The 16,694-nt window shown below is 46.0% G+C and overlaps 1 protein-coding gene across 1 annotated transcript in view; it reads left to right on the forward strand.

Annotated features, from left to right (window-relative positions):
* Window positions 1–636: 636 nt before the first annotated feature.
* Window positions 637–16,694, forward strand: part of grin3bb (glutamate receptor, ionotropic, N-methyl-D-aspartate 3Bb) — an 82,542-nt gene continuing 66,484 nt past the window's right edge. The window contains exon 1 of the mRNA XM_078198002.1: window positions 637–1,065. Within this exon, the coding sequence (XP_078054128.1) occupies window positions 637–1,065 (429 nt within the window). The remainder of the gene's footprint in view (window positions 1,066–16,694) is intronic.

Here is a 16,694-nt window from a genome sequence, read left to right on the forward strand (position 1 = left end):
GACTCTGGCTCCTCTCAGTTCAAATAGGAAGCCCCCCCTTTCCTCCCCCAATCCCCTGATTAATACCACCCGGAATAGCAGGGAATCATTGGGATCCATCCTGCAACCCCCGAGCTCTGGATCTGCTGACACCCTCAGTGTAGGACAATGTGAAGCATCCTTTCACCCAATCTGAATGCCGCAGTCCAACCCCTGCCCAATAAATCTCTCTCTCTCTGCTGTTAAAGTCTTCCTTCCTGTGTTAGTGTGACTCCCTCATCGCCCCTCACTATTTATTAGATTTAATTATCTCCACCATTCTGTTTTTAGCTCAGTCCATCTATCCTCATTTTCACCTGTTTTCCTTCTCATGTATTTTTCCCCTCTTCCATACCTTCTCTATTTAATCCCTGACCCTCCTACAGCGCTGGGATTGTAACAGGAGGCTGCCTATGATTTGGGGGATAACTTTGAAACCCGTTGTGCAGCGAGGTTTGGAGTTCAGTGCCTTCAGTCTATTGATCAGCTTACCCCCCCTCCCTCCCAACCAATGACAGCCTCAAGCTGCGGCACTCAGCTGGCTGTGAGCCGGAGTTCCCCCATCCAGCCGCCTCCCGCTCTCGGATCCTCCTCGCCGCCTCGCCCGGAGACTGGGCTATGGGGACCCGGGAGCGACCGTGGGCTCTGCTCGGGCTGCTGCACGTCCTCTTCAGCCTCTGCCACCCTCACCCTCAGCCCTGCCACATCCTGGACAGGATCGGACACACCGTGAGCCTGGGCACCGTGCTGCCCACCCCCAGGAAGGCTCTGCTGCAACAGGCGCTGCTGGACGCCGTGGACTCGGCCCTGGGAGACAAGCTGCTGCCCTACAACTTGAGCTTGGAGATGGTCGGCAGCCCGGTTTGGCACCCGGATCCCCATTCACTCTTACAATCCATCTGCCAATCTATCGTGGTCCGGGGAGTCGCCGCCGTCCTGGCATTCCCAGAATCTGCAGATCAACTGGTGCAGATGGATTTTTTATCCTCTTTCCTGGAAATCCCCTTCATTAGTATCTTGGAGCGGGGAGAGGGATTGCAGACTGAGGTAAGGTGGTGAAAAGTTACCCAAACTTCAGAGAGCATTCTCGTCTGACTCGAAATGCAGCTTTCCTGATCTCAATTTGTCAATCTGGTTTAAAAATAAAGTCCTGTAGAAAGTGTGAATGTGGCTGGATTTTGGGTGGGTGAAATCTTAGAGGGACCGAGGTCGGATCTCCCTCCGGGACACTTGAGCAGGGTTTCAACTCGGGGCTACTCCCTGGACCTGTCTCTGGATTTAATTCCCAGGTAGAATTCCAATCCACCAGTTGGGAATTTCCCAACTTAATTTCAGGCAACTCAGTTTGTCGGCGAGTGATTTACTATATATTATATATCATAATAATATATATTATTAAATTAATAGAATTCTGGCGGCACTCCCACTCAATCCGGTTAAATGTACTCATTTCTGAAATTAACCTCGAATCGACAACAATCTTTGCGTGGAGAAAGCAAGAAGTCAGCATTCGGTTTTAATATAAGTAAAACACTCAGTTTAATATTGACAGCATCATGATGTATTGTCACAGTCTTGGGGTATTCGGTGTCATTTTTATTAAACAGAACTCTGAATCTCTATTAGAATTCGGGAGTATCGAATTGTACTTTTAAAGTGTTCTTTACAAGAGGCAAGGCTGTCACCGTTTAGGTAATTAACCGCGGTTAATTAATTAACTATCAGACTAATCTGGCCAGACTGCCGCTGACAGCGAGGAGTTTCTTTCAGGGGTGGTCTCTCAGTTGTGATCATTAATGCTTCCTAATTCACAGACCAAAACTCAAACCAATACCTAACATTACGGGAGGGATGTAGTGTGTGTTATCTAAACTCTTACCCCCAAGAGAGAGGTAGCTGGAGGAGCGAGGTCCCGAAATGCAAATTGTGAAACGAATATTGAAATTAACCGAAACTCCGATGGGGTTTAGCTTTGAAATTACAGCATTGGATCTTGATGATTAAAACAAGTTTCTGTTCCACTGGCTCAGTGTGTAGATGCACTGCCTGGTGTGATCAGAGAAGGGGCTAAATTCCCCCCGCCCCCGAGTCTGTGTTCTCGCTTTGACATGGGAACACTCCGTGCGATGTAACTGTTGAGCCCAAGGCAATTAGAAACGACCGCTGCTTCTGGTCAGCAGAAAAGGTGCATGTGGGTTGGCTTTGAGTGAGGCAGTGTTGGCCTCAGCTGTGATGCTCTCCCAGTGGAATAGCCGACCCGCACTCGCTCCCTCGCTTCTAACTGACGGATGGCCATGCGAGCAACTATTGTCCTGGATGGTAGCTAGATCCATCGTCCAACAAGAGCAACCACCACCCCTTGACATTCAATGGTATTTCTATCACTGGGATTAGTGTCCTGTCAGTTTATTTTGTTCTTTGTGGCTGTGTGCCGTGCACTGGACTGTTTTTTCTGGGTGTATGTGAAGGGGACAGTTTGTAAGCGGCGTGTGCCGTACTGTGTGGGTTGTTGCAAAGCTGCGCCCGCTCTGTTTCCATTTCCCTAGACCCTGCCACTCACCATTAACCAGAAACTCAACTGGAGCAGCCACACAGATGCTGTGGCTACAAGAGCCAGGTCAAAGTTGAGAATTTTGCCGCATCTCCTGACTCCCCAAAGCCTGTCCACCATCTACAAGGCCACAAGTCATGAGTGTGATGGAACACTCTCCACTCTCCTGGATGAGTGCAGCTCCAACAACACTCAAGAAGCTTGACACCATCCAGGACAAAGCGGCCCACTTTGACAAAGGGTCATCTGGACTCGAAACGTCAGCTCTTTTCTCTCCTTACAGATGCTGCCAGACCTGCTGAGATTTTCCAGCATTTTCTCTTTTGGTGAAAGCAGCCCACTTGATTGGCACCACATCCGCTTCCTCCACCATTGCTGTGGCTATAGCCTCTACCATCGAGAGCACACGCTGCAGTAATCCATCAAAGCCTCTTGAGCGGAATCTTCCCCAACTGCAACATCCACTAGGGCAAGGCCAACAGGCGACCGACCACTTCCCTCCACTTCTTGCACCATCACAACATGCGTATACATCACTGTCCCTCCATCAGTGCTAGGTCAACATTCTGGAACTCCCTTTCTAGCGGCACTGTTGGGGAGTGCTTTCACTGTATGGATTGCATAGGTCGAAGAAGGATCATCGCCACCTCATGGTAACTAGAAATAGAGGATAAATGCAGGGCTTGCCAATCGTATCTCTCATCCTGAGAATGAAAAAGAAAATAGATGGCCACACCCTTGTGAAAATTAACAGTTTTGGGAGAGAAATGTAGGAAAGATGTGGCTCATTTGGCTCCAATTTCGTTTCCTTTCCTGGAACAAACAAAAGCCTCTTCGGCTTTGGGGGAATTCCAGCTGATCCTGATGCTCTCATCCTGAAATGCACATTTTCCAACAGGGAGCCATTATATTTGTGTGTGGGAATGCCAGCTGATACCCCCCTTCCACCCCCCCCCCTCACCCAGTGAGATTGGCATCGAGCAGATGCTCATTTTCATCACACTTATCATCAGTAGGTGTCACTAGCGTGCTATGACTAGGTAGTAATTGGCACAAAGTGGAACAAAGCTGAATTCTTTTTGGTGATAAAATATTGCAGCAATAATATGGCTCTGGGTGAGTGATGAACGATTGGTGCGTTTAGTTTAAATGCCGTATGCTTCAGCATTTCACTTGCTAATTACTAAGATGCCCTTTGGCTTGGTTCCTGGTGCAGTCCTGGGGCAATGCCAGATGGTGTCATCATTGCAGTTGCATGGAATGGATCAGGACCACACCAGTTAGTACTGTAATCACCCTGTGCAGTGGTCATATTTTATTTGTGACTGATTGACTGCGGTCTGGTGAGGTGTAGTGTGATGTGGATGGTTTACACCATCCTGTGCTGTGTCAATGAACGCACTAATCCAGCATCAGTGTCCTGTAAACTAGGAAGGTGTCATAAACATATAAGGTGGCTGTTTTTCCTTCCAATATTTTACCTCTCAGGGATACGGGCTCCACGGGCATCAGCCACTTCAATATATCAACCAAATGGCCATTGTTAAAGCGTGAAAGTGGACACCTAGGTATGCCATCTATGGAGGACACCACAACTCCAGCTTCAGCCTACAACACATCCTTCAGCAGGAGCCCACTCAATAGCAATTAGCTAAAAACGAATCCACGGGTTAATTGTCGTGTCTCCCAGATGAGATCAGCACAGACTGTCAACAAACCTGCTCGACAGAATTCTGATAGATTCTGCATAACTTGAATTAACTGGAGCTTTGAATGGCTTGTCATTCTGCGTGGCTGTGTATCACAGTGTGGCAAAAATTCAAATCACAGTCAAGGGATGTTCATAGCTGATCAAAATCGTTATTAATAACCCTGGTTTCACTTCTGTTCAGTGCAATCTTAGCACACGCTTTGTCAGCCTCCCAGGTATCAAGCTTGACTGTGGCTAACTACAGTCTTTGGTTGCACTGTGTAAAGATTCACTGTGTAAAGATTCACTGTGCCGCCCAGTTTGCCATTGGGAAATTTACCGTGCAGTGTAGTCTACCTTGAGTTTAGCTTACCAGGGCTGGCGCTAACGCATTAAAATTGGCTTCACTATTGCTAAACGGTATGGATTTTCACAGTAACTTCATTGCAGTGTAATGCAAACCCACTTGATACTAATAAATAAACTTTAAACTATGGAAAGAAAATCAGCCAAGCTCTCTCTTCTCAATCATTGTTCAGGCATTCCTGCTGTGTGTGTCATTGGACAAGGACAAGAAGGACAAGCGCGATGCCTATCACTAAACTTGAAAATGACGAATGGGCAACTAACAAGTCCTTTTGAGATGTCTTTCGAAATGTGACACCCCCCCCACCCCCAGCAGAGTCAGAGCCCTGATATTTCTAGGGAGGTGGGTAAGTGGGAATTCTATCCCGGGAGCCCTGAAGTTAACAGCAGGATGCATTTTAAACAGGGTTCCCTCTGGGCAACCAGCTTGACTGACTGGTTAACAGGGTGTTGGGTGAGAAATGTGCTGTGGACTACATTCGAGAGGCAGACAGGAGAGAGAGAGTTTGGGGTGAGTGTGTGTGTTGGGGGTGGAGAGATTATAAATAGGGGCGGGGGGGATGGAGGGGGCACGGATGATGCCCTCTGTGATGAATAGTCCACCGATACATAAAGAATACCCCTTGAAAACTGGACTGAGCTAGTATCAGTTTGACGTGCCCCTGCCAGGAGTATTTTCAGCAGGGTTGGGGGAGGGATACAGACATAAAATTGGGCCCAACGGTTCCACCCACCCCTGAGTTCATACATGGGGGGGGGGGGGGGGGGGAAATCAGGGGCCACCCACTATAATTAAATCACTAATCATGTGTCAGTTGGCCTTGTTACCAAACTGGGTGACTCTGATCATCTGCCCACTCCAAAAATCACTGGGAATGTATAATGGGAGTAAGCAGCCTGATTTAAAAAAAATTTTTTCCAAAGGGTGGGGCGGAAGAAAGATCATCATAGAATCCTTACAGTGCAGAAGGAGGCCATTCGGCCCATCGGGTCTGCACCGACCACATCTTCGGGACCTTTGCGGTTGCAGATTAGTAAGGGCTCTCCCACCCCCCCACCCCCGTCCTTGTACCCGCCTGCTGCATCAACACTCACCTCCTGCCACCCCAGTACCTTACCCAAACCCTCCTTACCCACAATCCGAGACACGCCTGTCTCCCAGGCCCACAGCGCCGCCCTCTTTCTTCCACTCACACAGCCTTGGTGCTGCCGGGACTAATGGACCTGCCGAGGGTGGGGCCTCCTCCCCAGTGAGGGGCAGAAGTCCCAAACTGTGCCTATTTACCCCGCAGTGGGCCCCCCTCCCCCCCCCCCCCAACACTCCTCCCACCCCCACAATATTCTGCCCACTGTCTTTGGGAGAGGAGGGGGACATAAACTCTTAATAAAATCACAAGAAATAGGAGCAGGATTGAGTGGAATGATTGAGTTATAACTGCGTTACAGTTACTAAATTAGGAGAGGTTTATCTGTGAATCGGACCTGTGGGGATTATTGTCCTTGTCACCCACCTCTAACTCTGAGAACAGGTGCTATGTTTGATAATGTTGCACGCTTTCAATAAATTACTGCCCATAATTACAGAAGGATTTCCAACAACATGTAGACTACACAGTTCCCTCTTCCACTTCCGTCCCCACATTTGTCTGGAATGCACTCATGACTCTTGTGCCTTTGGAAGATAAATACCTTCCTGCTATAGCATCCAGGCGGACAGTGACTTAATTTGCCCAGATATGTGTAAAACAGATTAAACCACCTCGATATTTTCCATTTGTCAGATTCTGTCTCGAAAGGTCCCAGTTTCCAATTAGATTTTAGGGTCGCTAAAACTGGTACGAATGGAAGTCGTTTTCTATGAGTTCCCCCATTGCATTGTCAAATCTTCCTTTCCAATTAGAACACTTGGCCCCAGATGTGTGGAATATCAACCACAGGAGCAAGAGGACGGGCTTGGTGAGAGGGTGGTGAAATTGTGATTAGGTCTGTTTTTCTCAGCTGAAAATCTAAAAACTGCCCAATTTAAGAATTTCCAAACCAAGACATTGAGATATCAACAAGATTACAGTTTCTGTTTGATGGATGTGGAATGTACATTAGTGTCCCACCGATACATAGCCCACTAACCTAATACTGGAGCTGTCAGATATAGCAATCCCTCCGTATGCACAACGGTCCACCTATATAAAACCAACTAATACCATATACCCTACCAGTGTAGAGCACTTGAGCAGCAGGGGCCATACACCACCCGTCCTCCGCGTACCAATTGATACATTGGCTGGTATCCAGAGCGATTTAAATCCTCGCTCCCAGCAACAGGGCGACCGATAGTGATTCAGTTAATGGACCAGGCTGGCTGTTCGGTAGCCAGCAACACTCTGGCTGCTGTGAATCAGATGTCGGATAACCAATCCGGCCACAGTGGGTAGCTTGGTTTTGATTTTCATTGTCAGCCTCATCTTGGAGAGATCTCAACCCCAGAGACACTAAGAGATTGTCGTTGATAACACAGATGGGTACAGTGGTTCGCACTGCTGCCTTATAGCGCCAGGGACCTGGGTTCCATTCGGATTGTCTGTGTGGGCTTCCTCCGGGTACGCCGGTTTCCTCCCATAGTTGGTTATGCACAATTATCCCTCAGTGTCAGGAGGAACTAGGAGGGTAAATACGTGGGGTTAGGGAGGTAGATTTGTCGGTATAGACTCGATGAGCCAAATGGCCTCTTTCTACGTTATAGGGATTCTATATTTTGACTCCATTTTACGTGGACAGCAAGAGCTCCTCGCGTAAATTGTGAACTTAAATTGTTTGTGGCTCTTATAAATTTGAATAATAGCAAGGTCGCTTTTTAAAAAGTTAACTTCTGGGCAGACAGTCCTTATGACAGGATTGGTAAAGGATGGGGGAGATGGCCTTAGTTCTATGATAGCTGAATTCTAGGACTGATATCATTGGACACGAGGGGTGCAGAGACAGCAAAGTAAATGTTCTGGGCATTCAGACTTTAAGTTATGAGACAAAATGAAGGAATTCAGGCTGGAGTTGAGTGTGGAACAGAGCACCAACAGTTCAATGATCACAATGGCTTTGGCTATGAGGTGGAGATGCTGGCGTTGGACTGGGGTAAACACAGTAAGAAGTCTTACAACACCAGGTTAAAGTCCAATTGGACTTTAACCTGGTGTTGTGAGACTTCTTACTTCGGCTATGAGGCCAGCTCTAATGGAAAAAGTAGTTAATTTTGTAAATTCTTTCCAAATTACAGAATCTTTTAAAAATATCCAATTAGAAACACTATTTGCTCTGATTGTCTTGTTTTATACGTTGGATAATGGAGCAGAGGGGATATAACCAGAGCAACTCCCAAATGCAGAATAGAGCTAAACGTTTTACTGGGAAGTATTGTGGGTGGGTTGGGGAGATGGATTAGTGAGTGGGACGCTAGGTGTGAAGGTGAGCTGGTGGCTTGGTAAATGCGTGGAAAGGCAGGCTAGTGTGTAGGATATAATGTTAGTGCCCTCATTAGAATGTGTTAAAGAAAGAAATGCGAGAGCATAATAGAAAGTATAGCACAGAAACAGGCCATTCACCCCAGCTAGCCAATGCTGGTACTTGTGCTCCAAAGAAGCCTCCTTCCACCATTCTTAATCGAACCTTATCAGTCTACCCTATTCCTTTCTCCCTCATCTGTTCATCTAGTTTTCCCTTAAACCCATCTGTGTTTCCTTTCCTCAACTAATCCATGCGGTAGGAAATTTTACATTGAAACCGGTCTCTGAATAAAGAGGCGTCGCCAGAATTCCTTATTGTATATATTGGTTTCTAGCATGCTTGTAAGCGCTCCAGTGGTGTAGTGGGTACTGTCCCTACACTTTGCGCCGGTAGCCCTGGGTTCAAATCCCACCCCAGGATTTGATAGCTAAAGGTGGTGACAGATCTGTCCCAGAAAATTCTATCTACAGGAACAGGCATGCACATGTGCTCTGTCTGCCTCACCTGGAAGTCATGATGTGTGTATCGTGTTTCTCATGCCTAGCTTTGGATTTCCCCACAAGCAAAAACATCTCCTACCCTAACAACCATCTTTATCATTTTAAAAGACCTCCCCCCCCCCCCCCCCCCCCAACCCCAACCAACTTCTCTTTTCTTGAGAAGAGTACCAGTCTGTTCTGTCTTTCGGGATATACCCTCTTGGCTCCAATATCTTTTTGTGTCTTTTTGTATCTTTGGTAGGTGAAGTTGGTGCTTGAATTTATTGGTCCCTGGTAGATTGAGCGGTAATTTGATTGTAGGCAGGCGGGATGGCGGGGAATTCATGGGCTGTGTTGAATTAGTTGCTCAGAACTGGAGGAAAATCAGCCAGGGCTCTCACTTCTGATCACTATCCTGTGACTCTTGCTGAAGACGTGTGGATGTGACGAAGGGCAAGATTGAGGCAACATTTGGGTAACATTAAACATAGCTCCTTTGGAACATGTACCCCGGCGTGAATCAGCACCATATGAAGGGGAGTGAAGAAAATTGGAGTTAAAAATGAGAGAACTAATGGTAATGATCAAATAATGGTCCATTTTACACTGGTTCTGCTTTGATTCCTGCTGTCTTCGAGTACACGGTGTACAATCCATGCACAGGCTCTCTCTTCAATCTTGTACTTATTTACCTTAACAGAAGTTGACTTGTTTTTAAAAAAATTTCCTCTTGTGTCTGTCAGCCGTATTAAATCACTGCTTAAAAGAAACAGGGCGAGAGATGGAAAGATCCTCTGGAATAACAGTGAGCGCTTCATTACATACCTGTCATTAACAGACTGAATAAAGTGATTTACACCCGCTTGGAAGCTGCTGCAATGACAACCGGTGCTGGGGAGAGAGTGACACAATCTGTATAAAATGAGCTGAACGGTGTTTGCATATCACATCTCACTTTCCGTCTGAAGTGAGTTCCCTTTTGCTCCAAATCGGCTGTTTACTAATGTGCTGGTTGGTCATTTAAAATTCAGTCTTTTCCTGAGATTAGATTCTGAGTGCCCGTGACTTCAGTAATGAAGGAGCCGGCGAAATATAAGCACTGAGTTCCATCTGATTTTGTAATGATGTTTTCATTGCTCTTTGCTTCGGGTTTGTCCATTTTTATTATTTCCATTGTGTCCTTTGTGACCTCGTATAGCATAATTGAGGCTGGTGTTCTTTGAGCTTGACTGAAGGAGAGGCGATGTCCGAGTGGCATCATCGCTAGACTATTAATCCAGAAAACCAGCTAATGTATTGGGGACCTGGGTTCAAATCCCGCCACGGCAGATAGTAGAATCTGAATTCAATATAAAAAATCTGGAATTAAGAATCTACCGATGACCATGAAACCATTGTCGGTTGTCGGAAAAACCCATCTGGTTCACTAATGTCTTGTACAGTAAAAAGTCTCACAACACCCGAGTGCTACTCTGAAAGCCTGTGCTACCAAATAAACATGTTGGACTTTAACCTGGTGTTGTGAGACTTCTTACTACGTCTACCCCAGTCCAACGCCGGCATCTCCACATCATAATGTCCTGTAGGGAAGGAAATCTGCTGGCCTACATGTGACAGTAATGTGGGCGGGGGTGTCATAACTCCTGATTTGCTCTAATGACCCTGCTGCAGTAAGGGCAGGATCAGCTTTAGCTGTGATGCTCTCCAGAGTTGAATAGCTTGCTGGGCTCATAGATGACGAATGGGTATTTTGGAGGAGATACTGCAGGACACCTGTGGAAGATATATCCTAGCAAGAACCTATGTCTTCAGGAGAGAAGGGAAAAGTCAAAGGAAGCAATTTTATCAAAGTAATTTGCGTTTTCGAAAAAACCTCCAGCTGACTTAAGTACAAAAAGTACTCCAGGTATACTCCAGTTTTGGTCTCCTTACTTGAAAAAGGATACAATGGCACTGGAGGGGGTGCAGAGGAGATTCACTAGGTTGATTCTGGAGTTGAGGACAGACTTGTGAGGAGAGACTCAGTAGACTGGGACTATACTCATTAGAATTTCGAAAAATAAGGGAGGATCTTATAGAAACATATAAAATTATGAAGAGATAAGATAGAAGCAGGGAGGTTGTTTCCACTGGAGGGTGAAACCAGAACTAAGGGGCATAGCCTCAAAATAAGGGGAAGCAAATTAAGAACTGAGTTGAGGAGGAACTTCTTCACCCAAAGGGTTGTGAATCTGTGGAATTCCCTGCCCTGTGAAACGGTTGAGGCTACCTTGTTGAATGTTTTTAAGGCAGAGATAGATAGATTTTTGAACAGTAAAGGAATTAAGTGTTATGGTGAGCGGGCGGGTAAGTGGAGCTGAGTCCACAAAAACCAGAGAGCATCTACAGAGTGCTGCTGAGGACAGGTGCAACCCTGCACATAGAATCATAGAAACCCTACAGTGCAGAAGGAGGCCATTCGGCCCATCGAGTCTGCACCGACCACAATCCCACCCAGGCCCTACCCGCTAATCCCTTTTTTTTTTACCCGCTAACCTACGCATCCCAGGACTCTAAGGGGCAATTTTTAACCTGGCCAATCAACCTAACCCGCACATCTTTGGACTGTGGGAGGAAACCGGAGCACCCGGAGGAAACCCACGCAGACACGAGGAGAATGTGCAAACTCCACACAGACAGTGACCTGAGCCGGGAATCGAACCCGGGACCCTGGAGCTGTGAAGCAGCAGTGCTAACCACTGTGCTACCGTGCCGCCCGATCAGCAATCAGATCAGCAAAAAGATCAGCAATGATCTTATTGAATGGTGGAGCAGACTCGTGGGGCCAGATGGCCTACTCCTGCTCCTAGTTCTTATGTTCTTAACTGTGTCTAGCTTTGCCTTTATCACATGACAAGGCTAAAACTTCCCTTGGTTTTGTAGTGCATTTACTTATATTCTTTGGTTACTGATTAAAACATCCTCCAAGCATTCCAGTTTAATGTAACAAACAAGAACAAGAATTGACTCAAATTCCCTTAACAATCTTCCTTTATTCAATACTTTAGGTACCAATTTAAACTTGTTTACTGAAATTTAACTGTTAACTGAACATTAACTCTGATTCTTTAACTGAAAACAGATAATGCCCCGTTTTAGAAAGAGCTGGCCAGGTGCCTTCCTGATGTAGAATCTATCCTCATGGTCTCTGAAGACGTTCTTCAGGGCATGCTTCTTCTTGCGATGATACATCTCTAGAGTTGTCACTGCAGGCAATGGACTGAAACATCTCTTTTATCCACAAATTGTTTCACATGCTTCCCGAACTGGAAACTGATCACATGGCTCGAACTGCCAATGAATTACTTGTAAACAACACCATTATGCTTGGTTCAGATAGCATGTAGATCACAAACCCATAAAACACGGTGCCATCATATCTAACTTAGCATAAACAACTTCCCACATTTGGTCAAGACTGAAAACTGCAGGTCACAGTTCCCAAACCAGGTCATGATTCACAGCAACTTTACGACCTGCAGCTGGTTTTAATTATAAGTTGACTAAAAATCCCAGCATGCTTTACTCTCAGCCAGAATAGCCTCTTTAAAGCCAATATTGCCATTATTGTAGTTAAAATCATTGTTGTGGTCGTTCTCTGTCTACACTTATTAGAAGAAACTTTACTCCTACCATCCATTCTAGAAATGCCCAACAACTGCTAAACAATCCAATCTCAGCCATGTCTTTAATTTTCCTATCTTCTCATCACATTTCCCCTCTTTTGAGTCAATCCTCCTGAAGCATACTCTACCCCTCTTCACAGTGTGGATCATAAATTACCCGTCATCAGCTTTTGCTTCTGGACTATGAGGGCAAACCTTAACAATTCCAATGGGGTGGGGAGGTGGTGTGCTGTGACAGAACCATACCACCAATACTGCTACAAACTTTAGAATTCCTGTCACAATGCCAGGTCACATAGAATGTACATCATTGAAAAAGGCCATTCAGACAACCAGTGCCTGATGATATTTATGCTCCACTTGAGCCTCCTCCCATTTTTCCTCACTTAACTTCGTCAGCAAGACCCTCTATCTCCTTCTCCCCTTGTGTACCTACCTAGTTTCCCCTGAAATCCATCTATACTATTTGCATCGGTCATGCCCTGTAGTACAGAGTTCTACTTTCTCGCCTCTCTCTGGGTGAAGAAACTTCTTCTAAGTTTCCTAATTTAAAAATATTCATTTATGGGATGTGGACATTTCTGGTAATTCCAGCATTTATTGCCTATCCCAAATTGCCCTTGAGAATGTGTCGGTGAGCTGCCCTCTTGAACCGCTGCAATCCAAGCAGTGTAGTTACATCCACAGTGTTATTAGGAAGGGAACTCCAGGATTTTGACCCAACGACAGTGACGGAATGACAATATAGTTCTAAGTCAAGATGGTGTCTGGCTTGTAGGGGAACTTATAGGTGGTGGTGCTCCCATGGCCGTAATTTTTTGGCTACTCATGCTGATGGGATCTGGTCCCACCGACGATGCACCCCCACCGCAGATTTCCTGGTGACAAGGGGAAATCCACCATAGGGAGGCTAGAAAGATAAAGTGGGGGGGGGGGGGGGCAGAAAATCCACCCTTCCATGTATTTGCTGCCCTTGTCCTTCTAGGTGGTAGAGGTTGCAGGCTTGGAAGGTGCTGTCTAAGGCACTTTGGTGAGTTGCTGCCGTGCATCTTGTAGATGGTATGCACTTCTGCCAGTGTATGTCAGTGGTCACTGTATGTTTAAGATGGTGGATAGGGCGCCAATCAAGGAGGCTGCTTTGACCTGATGATTTTGAGCTTTTTGAGTGTTGTTGGAGCTGCACTCACCCAGGCAAGTGAAGAGTATTGCATTGCACTCCTGACTTGTGCCTTGTAGATTGTGGACAGGCTTTGGGGAATCAGCAGGTGAGTTATTCACTGCAGAATTCCTAGCCTCTAACTCGTTCTTGTAGCTACAGTATTTATATGGCTAGTCCAGTTCAGTTTCTGGTCAACATCCCCCAGGATGTTAATATTGGGGGATTCAGTAATGGTAATGTCATTGAATGTCAAGGGGAGATGGTTATATTTTCTATTGTTGGAGATGGTCATTGCCTGGCACTTGTGTGGCGCAAATGCTACTTGTCACTTATCAACCGAAGCCTGAAGGTCTTGCTGCGTATAGGCATGGACTGCTTCAGTACCTGATGATTGGCCTCAATAACCATAACCATGTGGTTTTAGATATGACTCCAACCAGTGGAGAGTTTTCCCCCAATCCCCACTGACTTTACTTTTCCAATGGCTCCTTGATGCCTCATTCAGTCAAATGCTGCCATGATCTCAAAGGCAGTCACTCTTATCTCACCTCTGGAGTTATGATCATTTTCCCATGTTAAGGCAAAGACTATAATGTGATCAGGAACTGATTGGCTCTGGCAAAACCCAAATTGAGCATGAGCGAGAGTAGCTTATTGTTAGACAAGTGCCTATCGATAGCAGTGTTGATGATCCCTCCCATCACTTTACTGATGATCGAGAGTAGACTGATGTAATGATAATTGGCTGGGTTGGATTTGTCCTGTTTCTCATGTACGGGACATACCTGGGCAATTTTCCACATTGCTGGGTAGTTGCCAGTGTTATAGCTGCACTGGGATAGCTTGACTAGGGGCATGGCAAGTTCTGGAGCACAAGTCTTCAGTACTATTGCCTGAATGTTGTCAGGGTCCCAAGTCTTTGCAGTATCCAGCGCCTTAAGCCATTTCTTGATTTCAAGTGGAGTGAATTGAATTGACTGAAGACTGGCATCTGTAATGTTGGGGACCTCAGGAAGAGATTGAGATAGATCATCCACTTGGCATTTCTGGCTGAAGCTAGTTGCAAAAGCTTCAGCCTTAATCTTTTGCTCTAATATGCTGGGGTACACCATAATTGAGGATGGGGGGTATTTATGGAGCCTTCTCCTTCTGTGAGTTATTTAATTGTCCACCACCATTCACAACTCAAAGTGACGGGACTACAGAGCTTGGATCTGATCTGATGGCCGTGGGATCACTTAGCTGTGGCTATCACATGCTGCTTCCACTGTTTGGAATGCGAATAATTCTATTGTAGTTTCAGCAAATTGGCACCTCATTTCTAGCTATGCCTGCTGCTGTTTCTGGCATAGTAGTTTTATTCTTCTTCATAGGTGGAAACACATACTCTGGGTGTATGATCAAACCATTTCATGATTTTAATAATGGAACCAAGAAATTTTGATCTCGATCACAGGATTATTTGCTAATGGTCACAAATTATTTCAAAATATCCCATTTTAATACATTCCACATCTCTGATTAGCCAATGCATGGTTATCTTTCTCTCGTGCATGTGATTATCCCCTGTAGAGGACACTGTATCTGTGATTACAATATGTACTAAAGCATATTTGACATAGGAGGAGTGTTTGGGGCCCTGGACAGTGAAGTGGGCGGCACAGTGGCTCAGTGGTTAGCACTGCTGCTTCAGAGCACCAGGGACCTGGGTTCAATTCCAGTGACTGTCTGTGTGGAGTCTGCACGTTCTCCCTCCGTCTGTCATGGGTTTCCTCCGAGTGCCCGGATTCCTCCCAGAGTCCAAAGATGTGTGGGTTAGGTGTATTGGCCATGCTAAATTGCCCCTTAGTGTCAGGGGGATTAGCAGGGTGAATATGTAGGGTTACAGGCATAGGGCCAGGGTGGGATTGTTGTCGGTGCAGGCTCAATGGGCCGAATGGCCTCCTTCTGTGCTATAGGGATTCTATGTATGGGTAGCTGTTGCACCTTTCGCACTTGCATGGAGAGGTGCCATTGGAAGAGGAGGTGAGATTGGGGTGATGGGATAGTGTAAGTGGATGTTACATGCAGAATCGTTCTTTTGAAATGCTGAAAATGTATTTGGTCGCACTATGAACAATGGCAAGGATGATCTATTGTTGGTGGTGGTTGGTGGGTGAAAGGTGAGGATCAGGGGAACCATATCAGGACTATGGAGCCAGGGTAGAACTGGGAGAAAGGGGATGAAGAAGATTGAGGACCCTATCAACCACAAGCGGAGGAGTTAAAAACGCAAAGTAAATTGTGGTAGATTAAATTAGTTGGCATACATCAGGCTAGTGACCTATGAAACAAAGTCGTATCTTATGTTATCTTCCTTATCTGAGGAAGGATGTCCTTGCTATCGAAGGAGTAATGCGAAGGTTTATCAGGCTGATTCCTGGGATGGCAGGTCTGTCATATGAGGGTAGACTAAGTCAGTTAGGATTATATTCACTGGAATTTAGAAGAGTGAGGGGGCGGGGAGGGGGTGGTCCTTATTGAAACTTATAAAATTAAAAAAGGGTTAGACAGAGTAGATTCAGAAAGAACGTTCCCGATGGTGGGAGAGTCCAGAACTATCATAGAAATCATAGAAACCCTACAGTGCAGAAGGAGGCCATTCGGCCCATCGAGTCTGCACCGACCACAATCCCACCCAGGCCCTACCCCCACATATTTTACGCACTAATCCCTCTAACCTACACATCCCAGGACTCTAAGGGGCAATTTTTTAACCTGGCCAATCAACCTAACCTGCACATCTTTGGACTGTGGGAGGAAACCGGAGCACCCGGAGGAAACCCACGCAGACACGAGGAGAATGTGCAAACTCCACACAGACAGTGACCCGAGCCGGGAATCGAACCCGGGACCCTGGAGCTGTGAAGCAGCAGTGCTAACCACTATGCTACCGTGCCGCCCAGTGACTGTCTGTGGTATGAGGAACTAGTGGTCATATAATCTATGACAGAACTAGTGGTCATAGTTTGAGGATAAGGACTGAGGCGAGGAGAAATTTCTTCACCCAGAGAGTGGTGAATGTGTAGAATTCTCTACCACAGAAAGTAGTTGAGGCCAAAACGTTGTCAGATTTCAAGAAGAAATTAGATATCACTCTTGGGGCAAAAGAGGTCAGGATATTGGATTTATGATAAGCAATGATCATGATGAATGGTGGAGCAGACCCAATGGGCTGAGTGGCCTACTCTTGCTTCTAGTTAATGGAACTTGAATATAGAAATGTTAGTTT

This window comes from Mustelus asterias, chromosome 26 (genome assembly GCF_964213995.1).
Source record: "Mustelus asterias chromosome 26, sMusAst1.hap1.1, whole genome shotgun sequence".
Taxonomy (NCBI): domain Eukaryota; kingdom Metazoa; phylum Chordata; class Chondrichthyes; order Carcharhiniformes; family Triakidae; genus Mustelus; species Mustelus asterias.